Raw genomic sequence first — 19,882 nt, 5'->3', positions numbered from 1 at the left:
ACAGCTTTCTACTGCAAATCATCTTAGATAAGGCTCCAGCAGGCTGATAGATACTTTCAAGAACTTTCCACACATCATTAGTTGTCTGCTTGTCTCTGATGTGATTTAGCTGACTCGGTTCTAGGGCCAAAACAATTGTCGCCCTTGCCTTGCTGTCATTTTCTACCTCGGCCTCATCGGTTGGATCAGGTTGTTTTCTCACAATGTCCCGGAAGTCCTGCTTTATCAATGAAACTTGCATGTAGGTTTTCCAACTGTAGTAATTACTTTTTCCTAACTTCTGAAGCCTCATGGCCGCGTCCATCACCTTGTACTGCGTTCAGCAGACACCTGCAGAAGGAGTTCTGGGCAAACAGCCAACAGCCTTCAGTGGATTCAAACTGCATACAACTTTCAGAACTTGATCTCACACCACTTCTCAAACGTTGTCTACGTGCACACCTGGCCCCATAACCACTGTCAAGGTGCATGCTGGGTTCATAACCCTTGTCGAAGCAAACACAAGTAGAGTTTATGTATGTGGACAAAACGCCCAGAAGGTCTGTGAAGAATCTTAGTTGCGTAGCAAACTTCTTCTCACACATAGGAATAAATCGCAGTACAGCGAGGTTCCTCTAAATGAGGGTTCTTTAATCTTTGTTCCATAACTATTTACAAAGATTACACAGAGTATAAGACATCTGTCTTGAATACTCTCAAATAAGCTACTTTACCAACCAACCACAACAACAACCTCTGAAGCAGTTACAGAAATACCAACTGTCTAACCGACATTCTCTCTCAGAAGAAGTGACAGTTGTATCAGCCTTCCCACAATGTACTCTTTTAAAATTAGACTCATGTAACTGCCACTAGAACTGTAATAATTTCTGTTTTAGCTCCACATAGTGGCCACATCCATGTAATTTTCTCAGGCCTGTTTACAACATGGTCCTGACAAGGAGGGCCTCATGAGCCTCATTTCTGGATTACAGTGATGTTAAAAGAGTTGGGGGAAAATAATCTTTGGATTACAGAATATGGCAGTCCAGAATCCCACAGTATGGCCATGAACATACTGGCTGAGGTTCTGGATTTTTGTACTTGCAATCCAGAAAGGTTTCTAAACTCTGCCAACAATGCCCATCAGACAGCAGCAAGCTAGAAGGGGAAAGGGAAGAGAACCACAATCAGTTTCTCTTGTGTGAGACAGTATCATAACCATGAGAAAAAAATTCAGCTAATGATTAAAAAAAATCAAATTCTATTTATTTTAACTACGAAAATGAAGTACAGTCCGCCCTTGGCTTACTCGGGGGATCCGTTCCGGACCCCCCCCCCCAGCGCAAGCCAAATACCATGCATGCTCAAGCCCCATTTAAGTGAATGGGGCTCGTGCATGTGGCGGCACGGCAGCATGCATGCACCACAGGCGCTCCCATGCAGCTTTCACCATATGCTGAAAGCTGCATATAGCGCGCCCGGTTATGACGCGGGCTCACTGTACATCACTCCCACTTACTGTAAAGATTAAAAAAACTATGCTGGCTAAGATCCTGCCTTAAGTTTGTAAGGGGAGCAAGATACTTACTGTTGAAAGTTAATGACCAAGATGACAAGTGCCTGTGGAGTGATGAACACATGGTGGGTCATGTAGTATTCCAACTGACCAGCAAAATCCCAAAAAAGAAAATTGAAGCCTTGGATATGGAATTCACTTATTTCGATCCCAACCGTTCGCTCTTCCTTCAACAATTGGACTGCTTGCCTTTGCTTCAGGCTTTTGCATATGGTAGACTTTCCAGCTAAGGAGGACCCCAGGAACAGCATCTTGATTCGCCTCTCCTCTTCAGCTTGATAGCTCTGCAGCTGGTTGAAGTAGCTGATGATCTGTCTGACACCTCCTGCACAGACCTCATAAGGAGGTTTCCTCAGTGGGTTCCCATTTACTTTAAACATCTTCAGTGGCATTACTTGGAACATCTCCATGGGAAGCTGGCGCAACATGTTATTCTGCACATAAAATTCTTGCAGATTCCTGAGCTCCAAAACCACTATAGGGATGGTTTGGAGCAAGTTGTTGGAAAGGTTGAGATACTGGAGACTGCTGCTGCAGGAAGCCAAGTCCTTGGGGAGGCCATCTAAGCGGTTATTATTCAGTCTGAGATGTTTTAACTTTGGTAAAAAGGAAAATATACCCTCTGGGATAGTTCGGATTTGGTTCTGATTGAGTTCCAACTTCTCTAGAAGGACCAAGTTCCTGATTTCCTCTGGGAAGTCTGTTATGTCATTTTTAGACAAAATAAGCTTTTTCAGGTTGCAAAGATTTGAAATCCCAGTGAGGTATTTCAACTTGTTCCGGTCCAAATTCAAGTTCTCTGTGTTGCTGTTTTGCAAGACTTCAAGAGGAAGCACTCGGAGCCTGAGTCTGGAAAGAGACACTTCACTGGAACACTCACTTTGCCCTTGCCCTGGCAAACAGAAGATGAGATTGCAGTTTAACTGTCACAAAGAGGATTTCACTTGTGTTACAGGCTTAAAACATTCTCTGTGACTACTTGTATAGGATGAATAGCAATTGCTACCAAGCTAATAACTTAATAGATACACTATTAAAAAAATTATTCCCTGCCACATATACTATAGGAGGCTCTTGGTACCTGCTGGGGTTTGGTTCCAGGACCCCCATAGATACCAGAATCCATGGATGCTCAAGTTCCATTGAATACTACAGCATAGTAAAATGGTGCCCCTTATATAAAATGGCAAAATAAAGGTTTGCTTTTGGATTTATTTATTTATTGCATGTTTTCAAGGCATGGATGGTTGAATCCATGGATTACAAATCTGTGAATACCAAGGACTGACGGTATTATGACCATTTTACTTATTTATATCCTGCCTTTCTCCCAATACAGGGACTCAAAGTGGCTCAAGGTATCCTCTGATCCTTGACAGTGCAATTCACATTTCACATGTAAGCCTGTAAAATACTGTTGTGAGCATCTCTTATGGATCTCTGAGATCAGCTTTCTGCTGATCTAGCCTCCCCAAACAAGTAGTTTCCAGATGTGTTGGACTATAAACCCTACCATAATCAGTCAATATATAATGAGTGCGGTTGCATTGTTAGACACATGTTATGCTTCCAATCCAGTCTTCCCATCTAATTGACCAGAATAAAATTTCAGGTGGCACAGTGAGGTGAAAGAAGGGAAATGGAGTTTGAATAAAAAAGTACATGTTTGTCTTCCAACTCTATGGTTCTATAAAATAGTTTTCCTTCACTCCTTCATTATTTCTATTTTAACACTGAGGTGTTTGTTATGCAGTTCAAGGCATATAGATATAGTATCAACAGCCAGCACCCTAGGAGAGTTGTGGGCTCCCAGGACCTTGGTAGTATTCCACCTCCTCCCCCATACACATTTACACATCAAGCAGCAACAATTAGTAAGAATTAAAGACTGGTACTCACTAAATCCACGTCGGGCCATGCTTCTGTCCTTGTGTTCTCAATTTAATAAATGGTAGCTGTACCTTATACACCCAAATACACCAAAGGCACCAGATCCTGTCTGGTCTTGAAAGCTTGGTCAGCTCTGGTTAGTACTTAGATGGGAGACCATCAATGAATACCAGGTGCTGTGAGCTATATTTCAGAGGAAGAAGATGGCAAAAACAGCTGAGTATTCCTTGCCTCATGAAGACCCTATGAAATCCATGGGGCTCCATAAGTCATCAGGCAACATGAAGGCATATACTGTGCACATGCAGCTGTATTCTTCTGTAACAGCTATTTGCTTTCAATTCCTCAATTGGTCTTAGTCTGAAATTGTTTTAACTCCACCCTTTTTCTCCTCACAGTCCATTTCAAATTGCTTGCATATAACAATTTGCACACCCCACCCTTGTACAGCACACATTCAGTGAAAAAAGGAAGAACAATATGAAAGTGCGCAATATGAAAGAAAATTGAAGATCCAATGTAGCTAAAACAAATCTAGGAATTTCCCAGTAAACAGACTAGATGCCATTGGGTGGGGACAATGTTTTGTCCTTCAGAAAGTTTGCCTATCAGTCTCATTTAGCAGGACTGAAGGTAAGAGATTGTGTTTCAGCCCAAAATGTATGGAAAGCCAAAAGGTTCCACACTTCTGAGACAGAAGTTCTCATCCACTGTCAGTGTCCTTTGGACACCTCCTTTAGAGAAAGATCCTAAGTATGACAGAAGGAGAAACACTTTTTTTCCCAATAGCAGCAGAGCACATGACCTATGGTTTTTGGGGTTTTGGCACCAGTAGCACAAAATATTAAACATAAAACTGCTGTATTAAAATGTAACCAGGTGTTATGGGATTTAATCTGATGTTCAGTCCACCACTTTACAGGCCTGTGCAAACAACAACAATTGTTTTTTTAATGAATTATTTTACTCTGTTAATGTTAACGCTTGTATTATATTTTAATTTGTATACTGGATATTGTTCACATTGTTGCAAACCTAATACTCATGACCACTAGCAGACTTTGGAGCTTATCACACAGCTTTTATAACATGACTTACTGCTCCTGAATTGAAGCCCAACTCAGGCTGCATCCTGGTCCTATCACATGGCTTTTGTCTTCCAATCCACCATCTGAGTATAGCCCAGCTGCAGCCTGCATCCCTTAATGCACTTCAGCAGCCATTTTTCAAAGTTTGAATCAGACCAGGTGCTAGAACTGACCTTTTTAGAGACAAGGTATGTTGAAGTTTGAGGATAAGATGGTCAAAAGATGAAAGCAACTGTTTTGGCACACAGCTGTTCCTTTGGCATTTAAATGAAAGTAAGATCTGAACGAGTCAAGTAATTCAAGTGTATCCTTCTAAATATATGCCCTGGGAAGAAAGCCCTTGTAATTTCCAGTTGATATGGAACTTGCTCACAGCTGTGTTAGGAGCTCTGTGATAAAATATTACACGTATGACGGTGCAGGGGGAATGCCTAATCTTTCTTACAAATGTTACAGCCCTAATAACTATGACAAGGTCCTCCACAGAACATGTAGATCTTATCCAAATTTGTAATATCTGCATACTGGATATTTTGTAATAGAAATGAAATGTTAGGTAGACCTTTTTATGTCTTGGTTCGCTAAACCTACCATATAACTCTGGCCTGTACTTCTAAAATATGTAAGTCAGAAAGTGAAAATGTCAGGTCAGAGATGGGTGATTTTGATGGGTCTGGGAACTGGAATGCAAACAAAAGTACTTCAAATCTATTTCTGTGTTTTTGAAATTGTGTATGTGTGTGTTAAATGGTAAAGAGGGGCCTGAAACCTATTTAAAAGAGAAATGCAGTTCCTGGAACATGCCAGGAGCTAGGACTCATTTTTCCCTTGGAAAAAAAACACATTTTTTGCATGGGAGTCAGAAGGATTCAGAGCAAAAGAGAAGGGAATGCAGGATGCAAAAATGGCCTTTGAGGCCACATGCTGCCCCAAAGGCCACAATGTGCCAGCCTTGTACTACATGAACTAGTTTGTGGTACATTTTAAAAGGAAGATGTGCTGAAGCCTAGTTTATGGTCTTTGGCAGAAAGGACACCCATTGCATAGATCTCTAACTTATTAATTCATGGTAACAGGTGAAGCACAATGGAGTTCAAACAAGAAGCAGGTCAATTACATATAACCAGATTTTAGGGACTGGAAGCAGGCTGTAGGATCACACATGATAAATTAATGAGTACTCATCCTTTCCTCTGCCATCTGCATTCAGTGTTAGATATTACTTTCACCAACCTGAGTTAAAAGCTTAGGGAAACAGCTAAATCTAAAAGAAGTGCCAGTTTAGCTGGGGTTCTGAGTCTGATAAGATTTAGGAAGATCCCCAGCCTCAACTAGTAGGTTGATGACAGATGTATGCAGCATTAAACCCAGCTGGATGGATATGTGTATGTATGTGCAAGCAAATATCCTTCAGTCAGTTCCTGACTCATAAGACCTGGAAGCTGGATGATGGACTGTTTTATAATAAATACTTTTCTTTAGTCAAACAAACATCTCATCCAAGAATCATAACAGAATTAGCACAAACACAAGTATAAACAAGAAACAATTCAAAATAACTTTATAAATTGTCACGTTTCTGCTTTGTACATACTTCTGCCACATTCCTTGGCTTAACTATTGACAGTTTGCAACTCTCCTCTTTTACCACTCCCCTCAGCAAATGGTAGTTTGCTGAATGCAAAACCAGCCTTGAACACACTATTTACAGGTGGTGATGCAGTCTGGTTCCTCCATCACCATGCCCCCACAAATCCCCAAAGAAATTAATCACTGAGATATCTTAACAAAATGTAAAATAATATGTAAGTAAGTGCCACCCCAAAGCAGAGAATTTGTAAAGGTTAGCACACATCTGCAACTTCCATATGGCAAACTTGAGTCAACATTTCTCCCACAGAACAGGCTAAAAATACCACATTTCAAGTAGTCAACTGGCTTCTGAAAAATCTCCAAAGACTCCATGTTTCTGACAAATAAGAACACAAGAGGAGCAGCACAGATTGTTGTGTACTGCATATAAAAGTGCCTGCTTTAAACTGAAGGACAGATCCACAGACCCCCAAAAAGTGTGATCAAAGAAAACCATGACAATTGATAGCATACTTCTCAACACACCCAGAGTTTTGCTTGTCCATAGTTTCTCAACAAGAAGGACATATGGTTCTCAAACAGCGATCAAATGTAAAAGGAAGTCCCTACTCGTCTGTGAAAAGAGAGTCTCCCTTCAAGAACGTCCAATTGCATCCAGTTTCTGAGGGAGGGGGTTGCAACATGCAACTGCATATCCCTGCCTCCCACTACAGGAAGAAAACGTCCTTGTGTAGAAAAGCTCTTGCCTGTTTCACCTTGTTACTCATCTCAGTTCCCTGTTTCACGAGGCTCTTCTTCAGTATCAGTCTTTTTATGTTTTCTCATATGTTTGTACTTTTCGACATAAGCCTTCACAAGATTAGCCACCTTCACAGGGTTGATTTCACCACTTTTGCTATGACAGATCTATGAATGATAAAAGGAGATCAAGTCAGTTTCAATAATCTTAAGTAGATGGATGCCCCCCCCCCCCAAAAAAAATCACCCTGGATCTCCTCACTTCAAATTTACTACATGAAATAACAGAGTATAGCTGTGTCAGCAGCTAAAATCCAGCTCCTGAAGTGTTCAGGTATATAGACAAACCTTTATATCTGTCTGCCCAAGGTTAAAATAAGATATGTCCCTTCACCTTTTGCACTGCCTTCCGAAGAATCTCCTTGTATTCTTCCTTGGTGATCTCCCTCTTCTGGTAAAAGGGCTTAATTGCAAGCTTTACTTCTTCCACAGCCCTCTCTTGCATGTGAAGTTTTTTCATGTACTACAAGGACAAAAATGGGGTCAATCAAAAATCAACTACACTACAAGTAACATACCAGATAAGAACATCAAAGCAACCATTCTTACATTAACGGATGCTAGTCCCCGCCCATTATTCATGAATTTTTCATATTCGTTGAGGGTCCTCCACCACTAACCCCTGTGAATCCTGAGGGAAGACTGTACATGCTCTCTGACCAAGGTTACAGTGTGGTGTATTGTTCGGAGTGTGAGACAAAGACAAGAGAAAGCAAAGTTCAAAGCATCTACCCCAAAGATCTTTACTAAGACTGGCACGAGTCGTTTTGTTCATCTGACCTAGAGATAAGGGTGGATAGTGAAATGGCACCATTAGACAACTTGGCAAAGCTACCAAGGAGTGTAAAACCCTCAGAGACTAAGGAGTTTATCACAAGGGAGGCAAAGTACCCAAATCCCATGGATAAAGGGGATTTAAATCCTGGGAAAATCCCACAAAAGCAGGATTGTTTTCTGACACATCAAGCTAATGGAGCATTAACCCAACATTAACCTGTGCAGAAATTTGGCAAAATCAGCCACTTTTTACTTTTCGGATTTTTCTGAAAGTAAAAAGTGGCCAATATTGTCCACTTTCTGCACAGGTTAATGTTGCGTTAATGCTCAATTTGCACAACATCATCTAAAAACAATCCACCTTTTGCAGGGTTTCCCCGGATTTAAACTTCATTTTTGCATGAGATTTGCTGCTTTCCCCCCATGTGATAAACTTCAAAGAGAAGATTGAAAAGAATCTCTTCATTAGGTAAACTGGCATCTAAATGACAGACAATTCAACATAAATGAATGCAATATGGGAATAAAGGTTATCTAGTTTGTGATAACTACCCAGGAATACAACATGGGAGCATAGCAAAAGTTGGTCAAATTAGCACCTTAACATGTTGATGCTGTAAAAGTGGAAATGTTTGGAATTAACAGGGAAAGGCAGAATGCAACATACCCAGTATCAAGGCTGTCACAGTCAATGGAATGCACATATGGCTGCTCTGAAGCCCTATTTTCAAAGGGCGGTAGTATAGTTGGAAAAAGTGCACAAGTAGCAAATAGACAGCACGGAGATTACAGAACACAACAGAAGCCATCTCACATCTGTAGCACATATGAAACAACAATTCATATGGCTGCCTTTGCCCACAGGAGCCATGTTTGTCTAGTCCCCAAGATCTCGGTGGGAGCCAGTCTATTTTCTATATCATCATGAGAAAAGTGTGCAAATTAATATTATCTTCACCCAAACAAAAATGAAACAAGACTTCAAAGAGCCTGACAGGTATATAGAGTGAGATAACATCACATAATGGGACACTTGCATGTCAGAAGACAAGTTGGATTATCACTTTGGCAACAACATGAAAGACCTTTACAGTGCTACAAAAGTGGTGCAAGCTTTCAAATGCTCCAGAACTCTTTATCAGGCATAATAGTACAAATATCAGGAGTTAAAAGAAAAATCAAAAAGTCTTTGAAAAATACAGTCAGCCCTCTGTACCCATGGATTCTTTATCTACAGATTCAAGCATCCACTGCTTAAAAATATTCAAAAATATTATAAAGAAATCTCAATTTTACCATTTTATATAAGGGCACAATTTTACTATACACTGTATTTAATGGGATTTGAACATTCACAGATTTTCGTATCCATGGCTGGTCCTGGAACCAAACTCCTGTGGATACCAAGGGTCTACTGTACCACAATTAACTTAGGTTTTGCTAGCACAAAGGCTGTCCTGTCACTTTGTGTATGTGTTATAAACCAACTCAGGAATCCGTGAATTTGCTAAAAGGCAATAAACACTTCTCAGTGTACTAACCAACTCCTTGGGAACGTGGTGAACGAAAACATTAACTGTCTATCCCAGCTAGCTAAAATAGTACTTTAACAATCCTCCCTTTTCACTGAGCCAGCAGTAACTGTTTTACAGCTAAAGACACACAAAATGGCCAGTCCACTAGGCCACAATTGTAGAAACCTTGTTTCTTCCCTTATACTCTTTTGTACCATCATGTCTGATGGGACAGTTACAGAGAATCTGAAAGCTCACACCACTTAAATAGTACTTCTGTAACACTTTAGTGGGTGAACCAGAGTGGCATAGTAGTTTAAGTATTGGACTATGACTCTGGGGACCAGGGTGTGATTCACAGCTCAGCCATGATTGTGGGCAAGTCACATGCTCTCAACCTCAGGGGAAGACAATGCAAACCTTCTCTGAACAAATCTTGCAAAGAAAATCCCATGATCGCTTTAGAATTACAGTAAATCTGAAATGACTTGAAGGCACACAACAAAAAACACTTTAGTGGTTATAATAAAAGGTATCACATAGCTCTGATAGTTATCACAATGTATGGAATTGCATTATTATGGCCAATACCTTAAATGACCTTTAAAATAGTTTAAATATATTCATAGAAACAAGGTGTATTAATGGCTGTTTCCCACTACTCAAAGTTCAGTGGTGTTAAACTTCAGCCAAGCAAAGACTGGGAGAACACCTTCTCTATGAGTCATTTGGACTGGGTGGTCTGATCAAACAGGCTAATTCTTAGATTTTATGTCCCTAGAACTGCAATGAGCTCATCAGAGTTCATGAACCATCAAAAAGCAAAGGTGTGTGCTAGCCATTCATATTCACTCACCTCTTCATTTTTTGTTTTATCCAATGGAGATTTAAGTGCTTTGATTTTCTCCTCTGCCTCTCCTGTTGAAGCTGCCTGAATCCCTGGTTCAGAAGCTGTAGCCAGATTCCCAGGCTCTGGAATCAGTCCCTGACTTGCCACACAGCTGATCAGAGGAAGACTGCCCTGCATTATGAACTGGACAGTGGGCTGACTAACAGGGGCATAGGGGGGCATGCTGGAGGGCAGCGGTGCTGTCAAAGGCAGGTTTTGGTTGTAAACCTGAAGAAAAAGAACAGAAATCAGAAACCACTCTTCATGCCTCAATGCAAACTATAATGTCTTCACAGATTCCAAAGGCAGCTTTTATTCATCAGAGCTTTGTGTGACTTTCTACCAGTTCAAAAAGTTAAAAGTACTATCAGCCCCACTCTCATCACTTTTGGTGTTAACTATCAAAATATGACAGTTAATTGTTCTGGAAATGTCTCCAGAAGATTCTTCCACTTCTCTTAAGTGATAAAGCCACTGGGAAGAAGAAGTCACAAGTAAGAGAACACTGTTTCTATTTTAAAGGGTAAAGTGGGGAAATACCAGAATCAGATTACTGAAGTATATTGGTTGTATGAAATGCACTGCATGTGGAGGGGAGAAAAAGCATTCCACAATGTAAACAGGCAGGGCATGATTTAACAGATGAAGTGGAATGGCTTTCCATGATATCCAGCTTCAGGACTGGGAACCAACCTGATTGGAATCTAGATCAGGAAACATAGGCTCAGGAATCATATAATTGGTTGGAGGAGGCTCAGTTAACTGCACCTGATTTAATGTTTGGGTCAAATCCTCTGCTTTCCAGACCCCTTCTTTTGTTCTTTGCTGCTTACAGAATGCCACTCCTAAAATTTGCCAAAAGAAGAAGCATTAGTATAGTAATAAATCTAGGTAATCATAGTAAATAATTCCTGATCTAATGAACATTATGGCTGGATAAGAAAAAGTCCATAAATTAGACTTAGATTTAGCAGACCCCTGAGAGTGATGGGACTGTTGTCAAGATTAACATAGACTTAAATCCTACTATTACTCCTGGTTAGAACAGACTCACTGAAGCAATGGGATGCACTCATATGCCAGCTCAACCACTGACTCTACTTAGGACAAACCAGCAGGATGCAAGGCACTGATTTCAATGGGTTTATTCAAAAAGACTAAAGTTAGTGTCAGTCTCAACTACAGTTGAACCACAGACATGAATGGAAGTCTCCACTTACATAAGTTCATTTCATTTCACTAAGTGTACTCTATTTGGGACTATTATGAGATTTAGCCCACTTATCTAAATCTGCATCCAACACGACATGGCTGGTAAACCACCTTCAACAACCTCTTTAAATGTATATCCTATAAGTAAAAACTCTTTTTCATCCATTTATAAATCATCTAGAAACGTTAAAATTCATATCTGAAACCTGCTTAATATAGTTCAGTTGTTTAGTATCTTCAGTGTGACTCAAGAAGAGGGCATGAGAACGGAGTCCCCAAGACTAGGCCATTATCCAACAGGCTTCACAGTTTGGAGATATTTTGAAGAACTCTTTGAGCAATGGATGTGTGCTTAGAACTCTGTAGCAAATTTAACATCAACTTACAAAAATGGGTGTAGCTTCCAGTAAAGATGCCAACAGAAAACTACAATTTCCATCATATAAAATGGTGCAAAAGAACATAAAGCAAGGAAAGAGCACATGAACTCCAGACTCATTCAAAGGACACCATGCCACAGTTTGATTACAATCTGAACTAATTCTATACAGATTGAATCTCCCTTATCCAAAATTCCTGGGACCAGAGGTGTTTTGGATTTTAGATTTTTTTAAAAAATTTGAAACACCTGGATTTGCATATACGTACATAATAAGGTATCTTGGAGATGTGTCCCACATCTAAATAAAAAATTCATTCATGTTTCATGATTTTATACAAGTTTTTAATAATGTTGTGCATGAAACTAAGTCTATGTATACTGAACCATAAGAAAGCAAAGGCAGCCACCCAAGGAAAAGTTTTGGGTTTTGGAATATTTCAGATCTCAGAATTATGGATAAGGGAAACTGAATGACCAAGTAGATTTCTTCTAGAACTGAAGAGGTTGCAACATTGGGAACAGTTCTCTAGAATGGATCCATTTTCTCTCTGAAATTCTGTGGCACACAAGCATCATGAATTGTCTGCCAAGGATACAACCCAGCTGAAATGACAACCCCTTAATTAAGTATCCCTTAATTTTTAACATATCCTGAAGCTATCATTTAGTGGAACTCAGCAAAACCAACTTTGGATGTAGATAGGCAGTAATACTGTTTTCCTCCTTTTCGACAAGAAAGTAACTTCAACCCCCATTATCTTGTGTATAGCCATTTTGTAAAAAAGATTCCTCTTGTACTCACTTGATGTTTTGTCTGCAGTCACTGTATTACTTTCTTCCTCTTGAAGATTCCAGGTAACTCTTTTCACTGGTGCTTTAGATTTCAATAGAGGACCTTGAAGTACTGCCTCAAGTTCAGGTTTATTTACATTGCTTGGATTTTCATCCAATATAGGTCCCTCAGATATAACTTTTGCTGGTTTTTTGATTTCAGATGAAGCTTGAACTGGTGTAGCCTCACCAGGATTCGATACAGGTTTCTCTTTCTCTAGAAGAACAGAGTCTGATAAAAATGGGCACACATCATCTTCTTTTTTAATTTCAGTGCCCTCAAGTTTCATGGTGGTTTGGTTATCAAGCCTTAGCGATTCATAGCCCACTGCCAATTCAATTCCAGTTAAAGAATCTACATTGTCAGGTAATACTTCAGAGTTTGGATAACTGGGCTGAGTAGGAATGGTTTCAGGTTCAAACTCCTCAAAGGCTTGTTCTGTTGCAATGTCTTCTTCTAAAGCAGTGTTCATTATGTCATCTGCTGGAGGAACCTCTTGCTCAGGGATCAAGTCTAGATGAACATTCAATGCTTCTGGTACCATATCTTCTAACTTAATTCCCCAAGTTGTAGCATGTTCAAGGCAACTTTCTAGGTTGTCATCTGAAGATCTCTGCTCCTCCTCTTTAAGAAGTGGTGACACCTGTTTTGACTTGTGTTTCCTTTCTTTGGAGCGTGACCTGGATCGTAGTGGTGTCTCCCTAAATTTATTCAATTTGGACTCCTGGGATCGTGATGTAGAGGGTGACCTTGATTTCCTTTTTCTTTTCTCCCGAGACCTAGATCTTTTTCTCTCTTGTGACTTTGAGCTCCTCTCCTTCTCACATCTGTCATAGCTTCTCTCTCTTCTGTGTTTCTTTTTTTTAGTTCTCTCAGCACTGTTTGATCGGAAATATTCTCGCCCCCTGGCTCTAGAGGTAGAGTGCTTTTTCTTTTTTCTGTTCTCATATAACTCAAAAGAGGAATTGCCAGGGCTACCAGATCGTGATCTAGATCTCTTGCGTTCTTTTGGCTCAGAACTTTTTACTTTTTTGTCTTTAGATTTGTCTTTTGCTTTCTTTCTTTTTGATCGCTCATGACTACTAGAGCGATCACTTGAGGTCTGGCGGGCTTCAGATTTAATCCAGTAGCTTCTGCTGTATTTTTCTTCAACTGGTTGTGATGTAGATCTGGAGCTAGAACGTGTTCTTGATCGAGATCGTGATTGGGTATTTTTGTGTTCTTTCATGGTTGCCATTTTTTGTTTATTTTTTGTCTGGCTCTGAGAACTGGAATTTGATGGAGATCTTGAAAATGATCGCTTTTCTGCTTGCTCGTATCTAAGAATGTTTTGTTGCTCATTTTCTCTTATGGGATTGTCCAGCTCCATTTTTACCCTTGGCTTACTTTGGTTATTATCAAAAACTATCCTAGGACTTTTGTTATCTTCAATTAGGTGCTCTTGCTTGATGGCAGATGAGGTACAGAGTGTAAAAGACAACTCTTCCTCCTCATGTTTTACTTGTTCTGCATCAGAAACCTGTTCCACAAGCCTGTCCTTTAATATCACATCATCATAGAACTCAGTGTGCCTTGAAGGCAAATCAGTTGATTCAGCCTCTGATCCAAAGATATTTTCCAGCGTGTAAGGTGTAATGCGGCGCACAGTTTGGAATGTCTGAACTTTTGGACTTGCTATGGATATTGTCCTGGTGATATTAGTGAAGGGCAACCTTTCAGGACTGCTATTTGCTGAACTGGAATCAGAGCCTGTTGGATCAAAAGGATCATATATTTCACTTTTAATTGGCTTTGTTTTCTTCAGTGAAAATAGGGGTGAAGGATTCTCCTTCTGTTGCACTTTATTGTCAACAGGTCGGAAAGTATTGCAAAACCCAGGATTGGACAGTCTGCTAGAATGTCCAACATTTCCAGGGATGTTGATTTTGAAACTCTCAAAAGAAGAGCTGCCAGCTCTTCCCCTTACTGGAGGAAGTGTAGAATTGCCATGGGCAACAGTGGAAGGAGAGCCTCCACTCATTTGTCCTTGTTGATCATTGGTATTTGGTATGCTACGTTCCGTTTTACTACTTCTGACTGGCTGGTTTGTGTTTCCTTTGCCAGTCAACTGTGTTATACAGGAGCTGGGGATATCACCAATTCCGTCATTGGCAGATTGTGATCCAAGATGTCCATTTGTGGTTTCATTTTTAATCTTTGGTATTCTAGGCAGTTCAGATATCTCAAGCCTTTTGGAGGAAGACTTTAGAGGCTGTCTGACAGACATTGTTTTTGAGGCTGAAGAGGAGTTGCTGTACAATTTAGAAGATGAAAGAAGAGATGTACTAGACAGCTTAGAACCTCCATTAAATCTAGATACTTCATCCAGCTTGGGGCCACATCTGTTCAGACTGGCTAAATTCTGGGTCTGAACAGACCTTGGAGTCATCGAGTATTCAAATCGAATAGGTGTCCTTCCAAGTGTTGTTTGAGAAGGACTTGGGGCTCTGTTTGCTGTGCTTAGTGATGATGGTGATGAACAGCATGTATTAGATATGGAGGGTTTCGATTTTGAAGATTCAGTACCAGAACTACTAGTTGGGTTTCCCAATTGTGACACCCCAAGATGAGCACTGTCCCCCAAGTGTTCCTCAACTTTTGAACTGCCATGTAGTGGGACTGAAAGATGAAAAAACAACATTTTAAAATCATTTGCTTGCATTAATTCATATCTAGTAATTAAAATAATAATTTTAATACATGGGGCAAAAAGAATTAATGCACAGGACAAAATCAATCTGTTAAGGAAAGTAACTAGTTAGCATAGCTTATAATGTGAAAATAAACTATCTCATCTCATTCAATGTATAGAAATCAAGCTACTTTTTAATTATTATTATGAAAAGATTATTAGGATGTTGGTCACTGCACAGTAAGCTCTTCCATACATATTCTGGAAACATTTTGATTAATACTTGCATTTACTGCTCCCAGAATTAAAAGTTAACATTTACCATAATGTTATATAACTTAGATTCATGCATTACATTCCAGGAAGTTGAACTGTGAAATAGTCAATTGACCTACAATGTATCCTTTAACTGAGCCTGTTTCCGAAAGGATTTATTCTGACACTTCTATGAAATGACATCTCACTATTACCAGGTACAGTGGACACAATCCAATTAATTTATATTTATTTTCCCACTTCTTGTAAAAACTGAAATGCTCAAGGGCATAAAGCACAGGCACATCCACAGCATTAGGAACTGCCAAAAATTGCCCTGACAATTATGGATTAAAGAAATCAAAATCCTTACTTGCTTTCTTTGCTGTTAATGATCCATCTCTATTAATGACAACATCAGAACCACTCATCATAAGGAGGCTCTGTCCAGACATGATGCTGCCCAATAGATCAGGCACTGGTGCTGCTTCTGCTTCTGGTTCAGATGACATGGCAGGCACACTTCTCCTACAAAATTACAGAAAGCAGGACTCTAATTTTTGCCTGCATAAAATAACAAATACAGAGAGAACAAAGGATCTTTTTTTTTTAACCTTTTTAGTATTGGGGCTCTCTACAGTGGTTTATGTCAATAGTAGCATCTTCATGAACACAGGGCATCTACATTAGTGCTTCCCAGGCTATCTATTAGTTATTGTTTTCCAATGTGCCAGGGACAAGCATTAAATTTGAGCCCATTGGGTACAATTTTCCCCCCCCAGAAAACTCCTCAGAAATTGGCAGGCATTGGCTCAGGAACCACCATTTTGATTAGCACTAGTCTACATAACTGAAAGCAGGCCATCAGCAATGGCTGGATGCAGACACAGGGATACAGCTGTCCCTGCTTTTAGAAAGAGTGGCCTGGGATTATGCTGATGTCATAAGCCCAAATTCCACGTTCTATGAACTAACTTCTTTTCATTCCCAAAGGTGTAATCCTAAACTGTTCAGGAGGACCCCATAACTTCCTGAAACAAATCTGAGAGACATGTGGAGGGGAAAATTATGAGTGATTCTCAATCTCTTGCCATCCTCCTCCTCTGGATCTCTCTCCCTACCAAATATCCCATATAACTCCCTTCCCTTCTCAATCTGAGCAGATCATTAAACAGAGAGCCTGGGAACATTTAGAAGGGATAGTTTTTTTGTGGGAAGATGACAGCCACAGATGCTGGCAAAACGTCAGGAAGAAACTCTTCCAGAACATGGCCACATAGTCCGAAAACCCCACAAAAAACTATGGATGCCAGCCATGAAAACCTTCGACTTCACATTTAGAAGGGAATGCTATAATCACAAAAAGGCAACATAGGTTTCTGAAAAACAAGTCATGCCAGACTAATCTGATCTCTCTCTCTCTCTCTCTCTCTCTTTTTTTTTTGATAAAATTACCAGCTTGGTAGATGGAGGGGATGCTGAAGATATTATATACACTGGTACCCCGGGATACGAAAGGCCCGGGTTACGAAATTTTCGGGATACGAAAAACGCGGCTTGGAAAAAAACTGTCCCGGGTTACGAAAGATTATTCGGGTTACGCAATTCTTTTCGGCGCGAAATTCAAATGATGCAAAGTGCAGCGATAGGCTTTCCAGGGATTTCAAGGGCTAACGGCTAACCCAGGGGGCTGGGTTAGGGGTTAGCTTTGGCGCGATTTTTGAATTTCGTTAGCAGCAGTGATTGGCTTGCGAAATCAAGCCAATCAATTGCATTGGCTAACGAAATTGGGGGGGGGGGTGGCTTGCCTTGAGAAATAAAAGCCGGCTTCCATTGATCTGCCCCCTTTGTCTGGCCCTGCGGACTGGTGACAAAGAGTCTCTTTGGAGCTCTAGTCTTGGTTGCGGTTCAGACTTTTCCTAGCTTTCTGCCTTGGGACTTTTGGACTTTTTCTGGCTTTGCCATATCTTCGGATCAAGACCGGCCATCAGCAATTTCTCTACCGGTAGGTTGATGGATTTTTACCTTCTTCTTGTGGGGTGGGGTGGGCTGAGACAGTGTGACCATGCTTTTGCTCTGGGGTGCTGGGGTGCTGTTTATTTTTTTTAAATTTTTTTAATTTTTTTTTAATTTTTATTTTTTTTATTTTTATTTTTTTGGTGTTTTCAAAGTGTGGATTGTGGGTTTTGCTACTGGCATGTTCAGATTTGTGGATGATGGGCTAGAGCTGCTGGGTTGCATTTTTGGGGTTTTTTTGCTGTTTGGGTAACATGCTCTGATGTGTGGATGATGGGTTAGAGCTGCTGGGTTGCTTTTTTGGGGGTTTTTTGCTGTTTGGGTAACATGCTCTGATGTGTGGATGATGGCCTAGAGCTGCTGGGTTGCTTTTTTTGGGGTTTTTTGCTGTTTGGGTAACATGCTCTGATGTGTGGATGATGGGTTAGAGCTGCTGGGTTGCTTTTTTGGGGTTTTTTTGCTGTTTGGGTAACATGCTCTGATGTGTGGATGATGGGTTAGAGCTGCTGGGTTGCTTTTTTGGGGGTTTTTTGCTGTTTGGGTAACATGCTCTGATGTGTGGATGATGGGTTAGAGCTGCTGGGTTGCTTTTTTGGGGGTTTTTTGCTGTTTGGGTAACATGCTCTGATGTGTGGATGATGGGTTAGAGCTGCTGGGTTGCTTTTTTGGGGTTTTTTTGCTGTTTGGGTAACATGCTCTGATGTGTGGATGATGGGTTAGAGCTGCTGGGTTGCTTTTTTGGGGGTTTTTTGCTGTTTGGGTAACATGCTCTGATGTGTGGATGATGGCCTAGAGCTGCTGGGTTGCTTTTTTGGGGGTTTTTTGCTGTTTGGGTAACATGCTCTGATGTGTGGATGATGGCCTAGAGCTGCTGGGTTGCTTTTTTGGGGGTTTTTTGCTGTTTGGGTAACATGCTCTGATGTGTGGATGATGGGTTAGAGCTGCTGGGTTGCTTTTTTGGGGGTTTTTTGCTGTTTGGGTAACATGCTCTGATGTGTGGATGATGGGTTAGAGCTGCTGGGTTGCTTTTTTGGGGTTTTTTTTGCTGTTTGGGTAACATGCTCTGATGTGTGGATGATGGGTTAGAGCTGCTGGGTTGCTTTTTTGGGGTTTTTTTGCTGTTTGGGTAACATGCTCTGATGTGTGGATGATGGGTTAGAGCTGCTGGGTTGCTTTTTTGGGGGTTTTTTGCTGTTTGGGTAACATGCTCTGATGTGTGGATGATGGGTTAGAGCTGCTGGGTTGCTTTTTTGGGGGTTTTTTGCTGTTTGGGTAACATGCTCTGATGTGTGGATGATGGGTTAGAGCTGCTGGGTTGCTTTTTTGGGGGTTTTTTGCTGTTTGGGTAACATGCTCTGATGTGTGGATGATGGCCTAGAGCTGCTGGGTTGCTTTTTTGGGGGTTTTTTGCTGTTTGGGTAACATGCTCTGATGTGTGGATGATGGCCTAGAGCTGCTGGGTTGCTTTTTTGGGGGTTTTTTGCTGTTTGGGTAACATGCTCTGATGTGTGGATGATGGGTTAGAGCTGCTGGGTTGCTTTTTTGGGGGTTTTTTGCTGTTTGGGTAACATGCTCTGATGTGTGGATGATGGGTTAGAGCTGCTGGGTTGCTTTTTTGGGGGTTTTTTGCTGTTTGGGTAACATGCTCTGATGTGTGGATGATGGGTTAGAGCTGCTGGGTTGCTTTTTTTGGGGTTTTTTGCTGTTTGGGTAACATGCTCTGATGTGTGGATGATGGCCTAGAGCTGCTGGGTTGCTTTTTTGGGGTTTTTTTGCTGTTTGGGTAACATGCTCTGATGTGTGGATGATGGGTTAGAGCTGCTGGGTTGCTTTTTTTGGGGTTTTTTGCTGTTTGGGTAACATGCTCTGATGTGTGGATGATGGGTTAGAGCTGCTGGGTTGCTTTTTTGGGGGTTTTTTGCTGTTTGGGTAACATGCTCTGATGTGTGGATGATGGGTTAGAGCTGCTGGGTTGCTTTTTTGGGGGTTTTTTGCTGTTTGGGTAACATGCTCTGATGTGTGGATGATGGCCTAGAGCTGCTGGGTTGCTTTTTTGGGGTTTTTTTGCTGTTTGGGTAACATGCTCTGATGTGTGGATGATGGGTTAGAGCTGCTGGGTTGCTTTTTTGGGGTTTTTTTGCTGTTTGGGTAACATGCTCTGATGTGTGGATGATGGGTTAGAGCTGCTGGGTTGCTTTTTTTGGGGTTTTTTGCTGTTTGGGTAACATGCTCTGATGTGTGGATGATGGCCTAGAGCTGCTGGGTTGCTTTTTTGGGGGTTTTTTGCTGTTTGGGTAACATGCTCTGATGTGTGGATGATGGGTTAGAGCTGCTGGGTTGCTTTTTTGGGGGTTTTTTGCTGTTTGGGTAACATGCTCTGATGTGTGGATGATGGCCTAGAGCTGCT

The 19,882-nt window shown here is 40.9% G+C and overlaps 2 protein-coding genes across 9 annotated transcripts in view; both read right to left on the bottom strand.

Moving 5' to 3' along the window:
- LOC149314331 (malignant fibrous histiocytoma-amplified sequence 1 homolog) overlaps positions 1-3,547 on the bottom strand; it is a 31,291-nt gene extending 27,744 nt beyond the window's left edge. Inside the window, exons 1-2 of the mRNA XM_089520876.1 lie at positions 3,458-3,547; positions 1,571-2,450 (exon numbers count right to left, since the gene is read on the bottom strand). Coding sequence (XP_089377002.1) covers positions 1,571-2,450; positions 3,458-3,476 — 899 coding nt within the window. The 5' untranslated portion in view covers positions 3,477-3,547. The remainder of the gene's footprint in view (positions 1-1,570; positions 2,451-3,457) is intronic.
- A 2,524-nt stretch (positions 3,548-6,071) lies between these two features.
- The window catches only part of PHRF1 (PHD and ring finger domains 1), a 79,977-nt gene continuing 66,166 nt past the window's right edge, over positions 6,072-19,882 (bottom strand). For 6 of the 8 annotated variants that reach the window (XM_089520867.1, XM_089520873.1, XM_089520871.1 and 3 more), the window contains 6 exons: positions 15,833-15,987; positions 12,504-15,191; positions 10,801-10,952; positions 10,075-10,335; positions 7,262-7,390; positions 6,072-7,035 (listed from right to left, as the gene is read on the bottom strand). In XM_089520867.1, the coding sequence (XP_089376993.1) occupies positions 6,898-7,035; positions 7,262-7,390; positions 10,075-10,335; positions 10,801-10,952; positions 12,504-15,191; positions 15,833-15,987 (3,523 nt within the window). In that variant the 3' untranslated portion in view covers positions 6,072-6,897. The remainder of the gene's footprint in view (positions 7,036-7,261; positions 7,391-10,074; positions 10,336-10,800; positions 10,953-12,503; positions 15,192-15,832; positions 15,988-19,882) is intronic. The other 2 variants (XM_089520874.1, XM_089520875.1) reach the window with 1 other exon arrangement.

The sequence above is a fragment of the Sceloporus occidentalis genome, unplaced genomic scaffold (genome assembly GCF_023333645.1).
Source record: "Sceloporus occidentalis isolate IW3139 unplaced genomic scaffold, rSceOcc1.0.p SCAF_4, whole genome shotgun sequence".
NCBI classification, from domain to species: Eukaryota; Metazoa; Chordata; class Lepidosauria; order Squamata; family Phrynosomatidae; genus Sceloporus; species Sceloporus occidentalis.
Note: the sequence above shows the minus strand (reverse complement) of the source record. Positions and strands in the feature narration are given on the sequence as shown.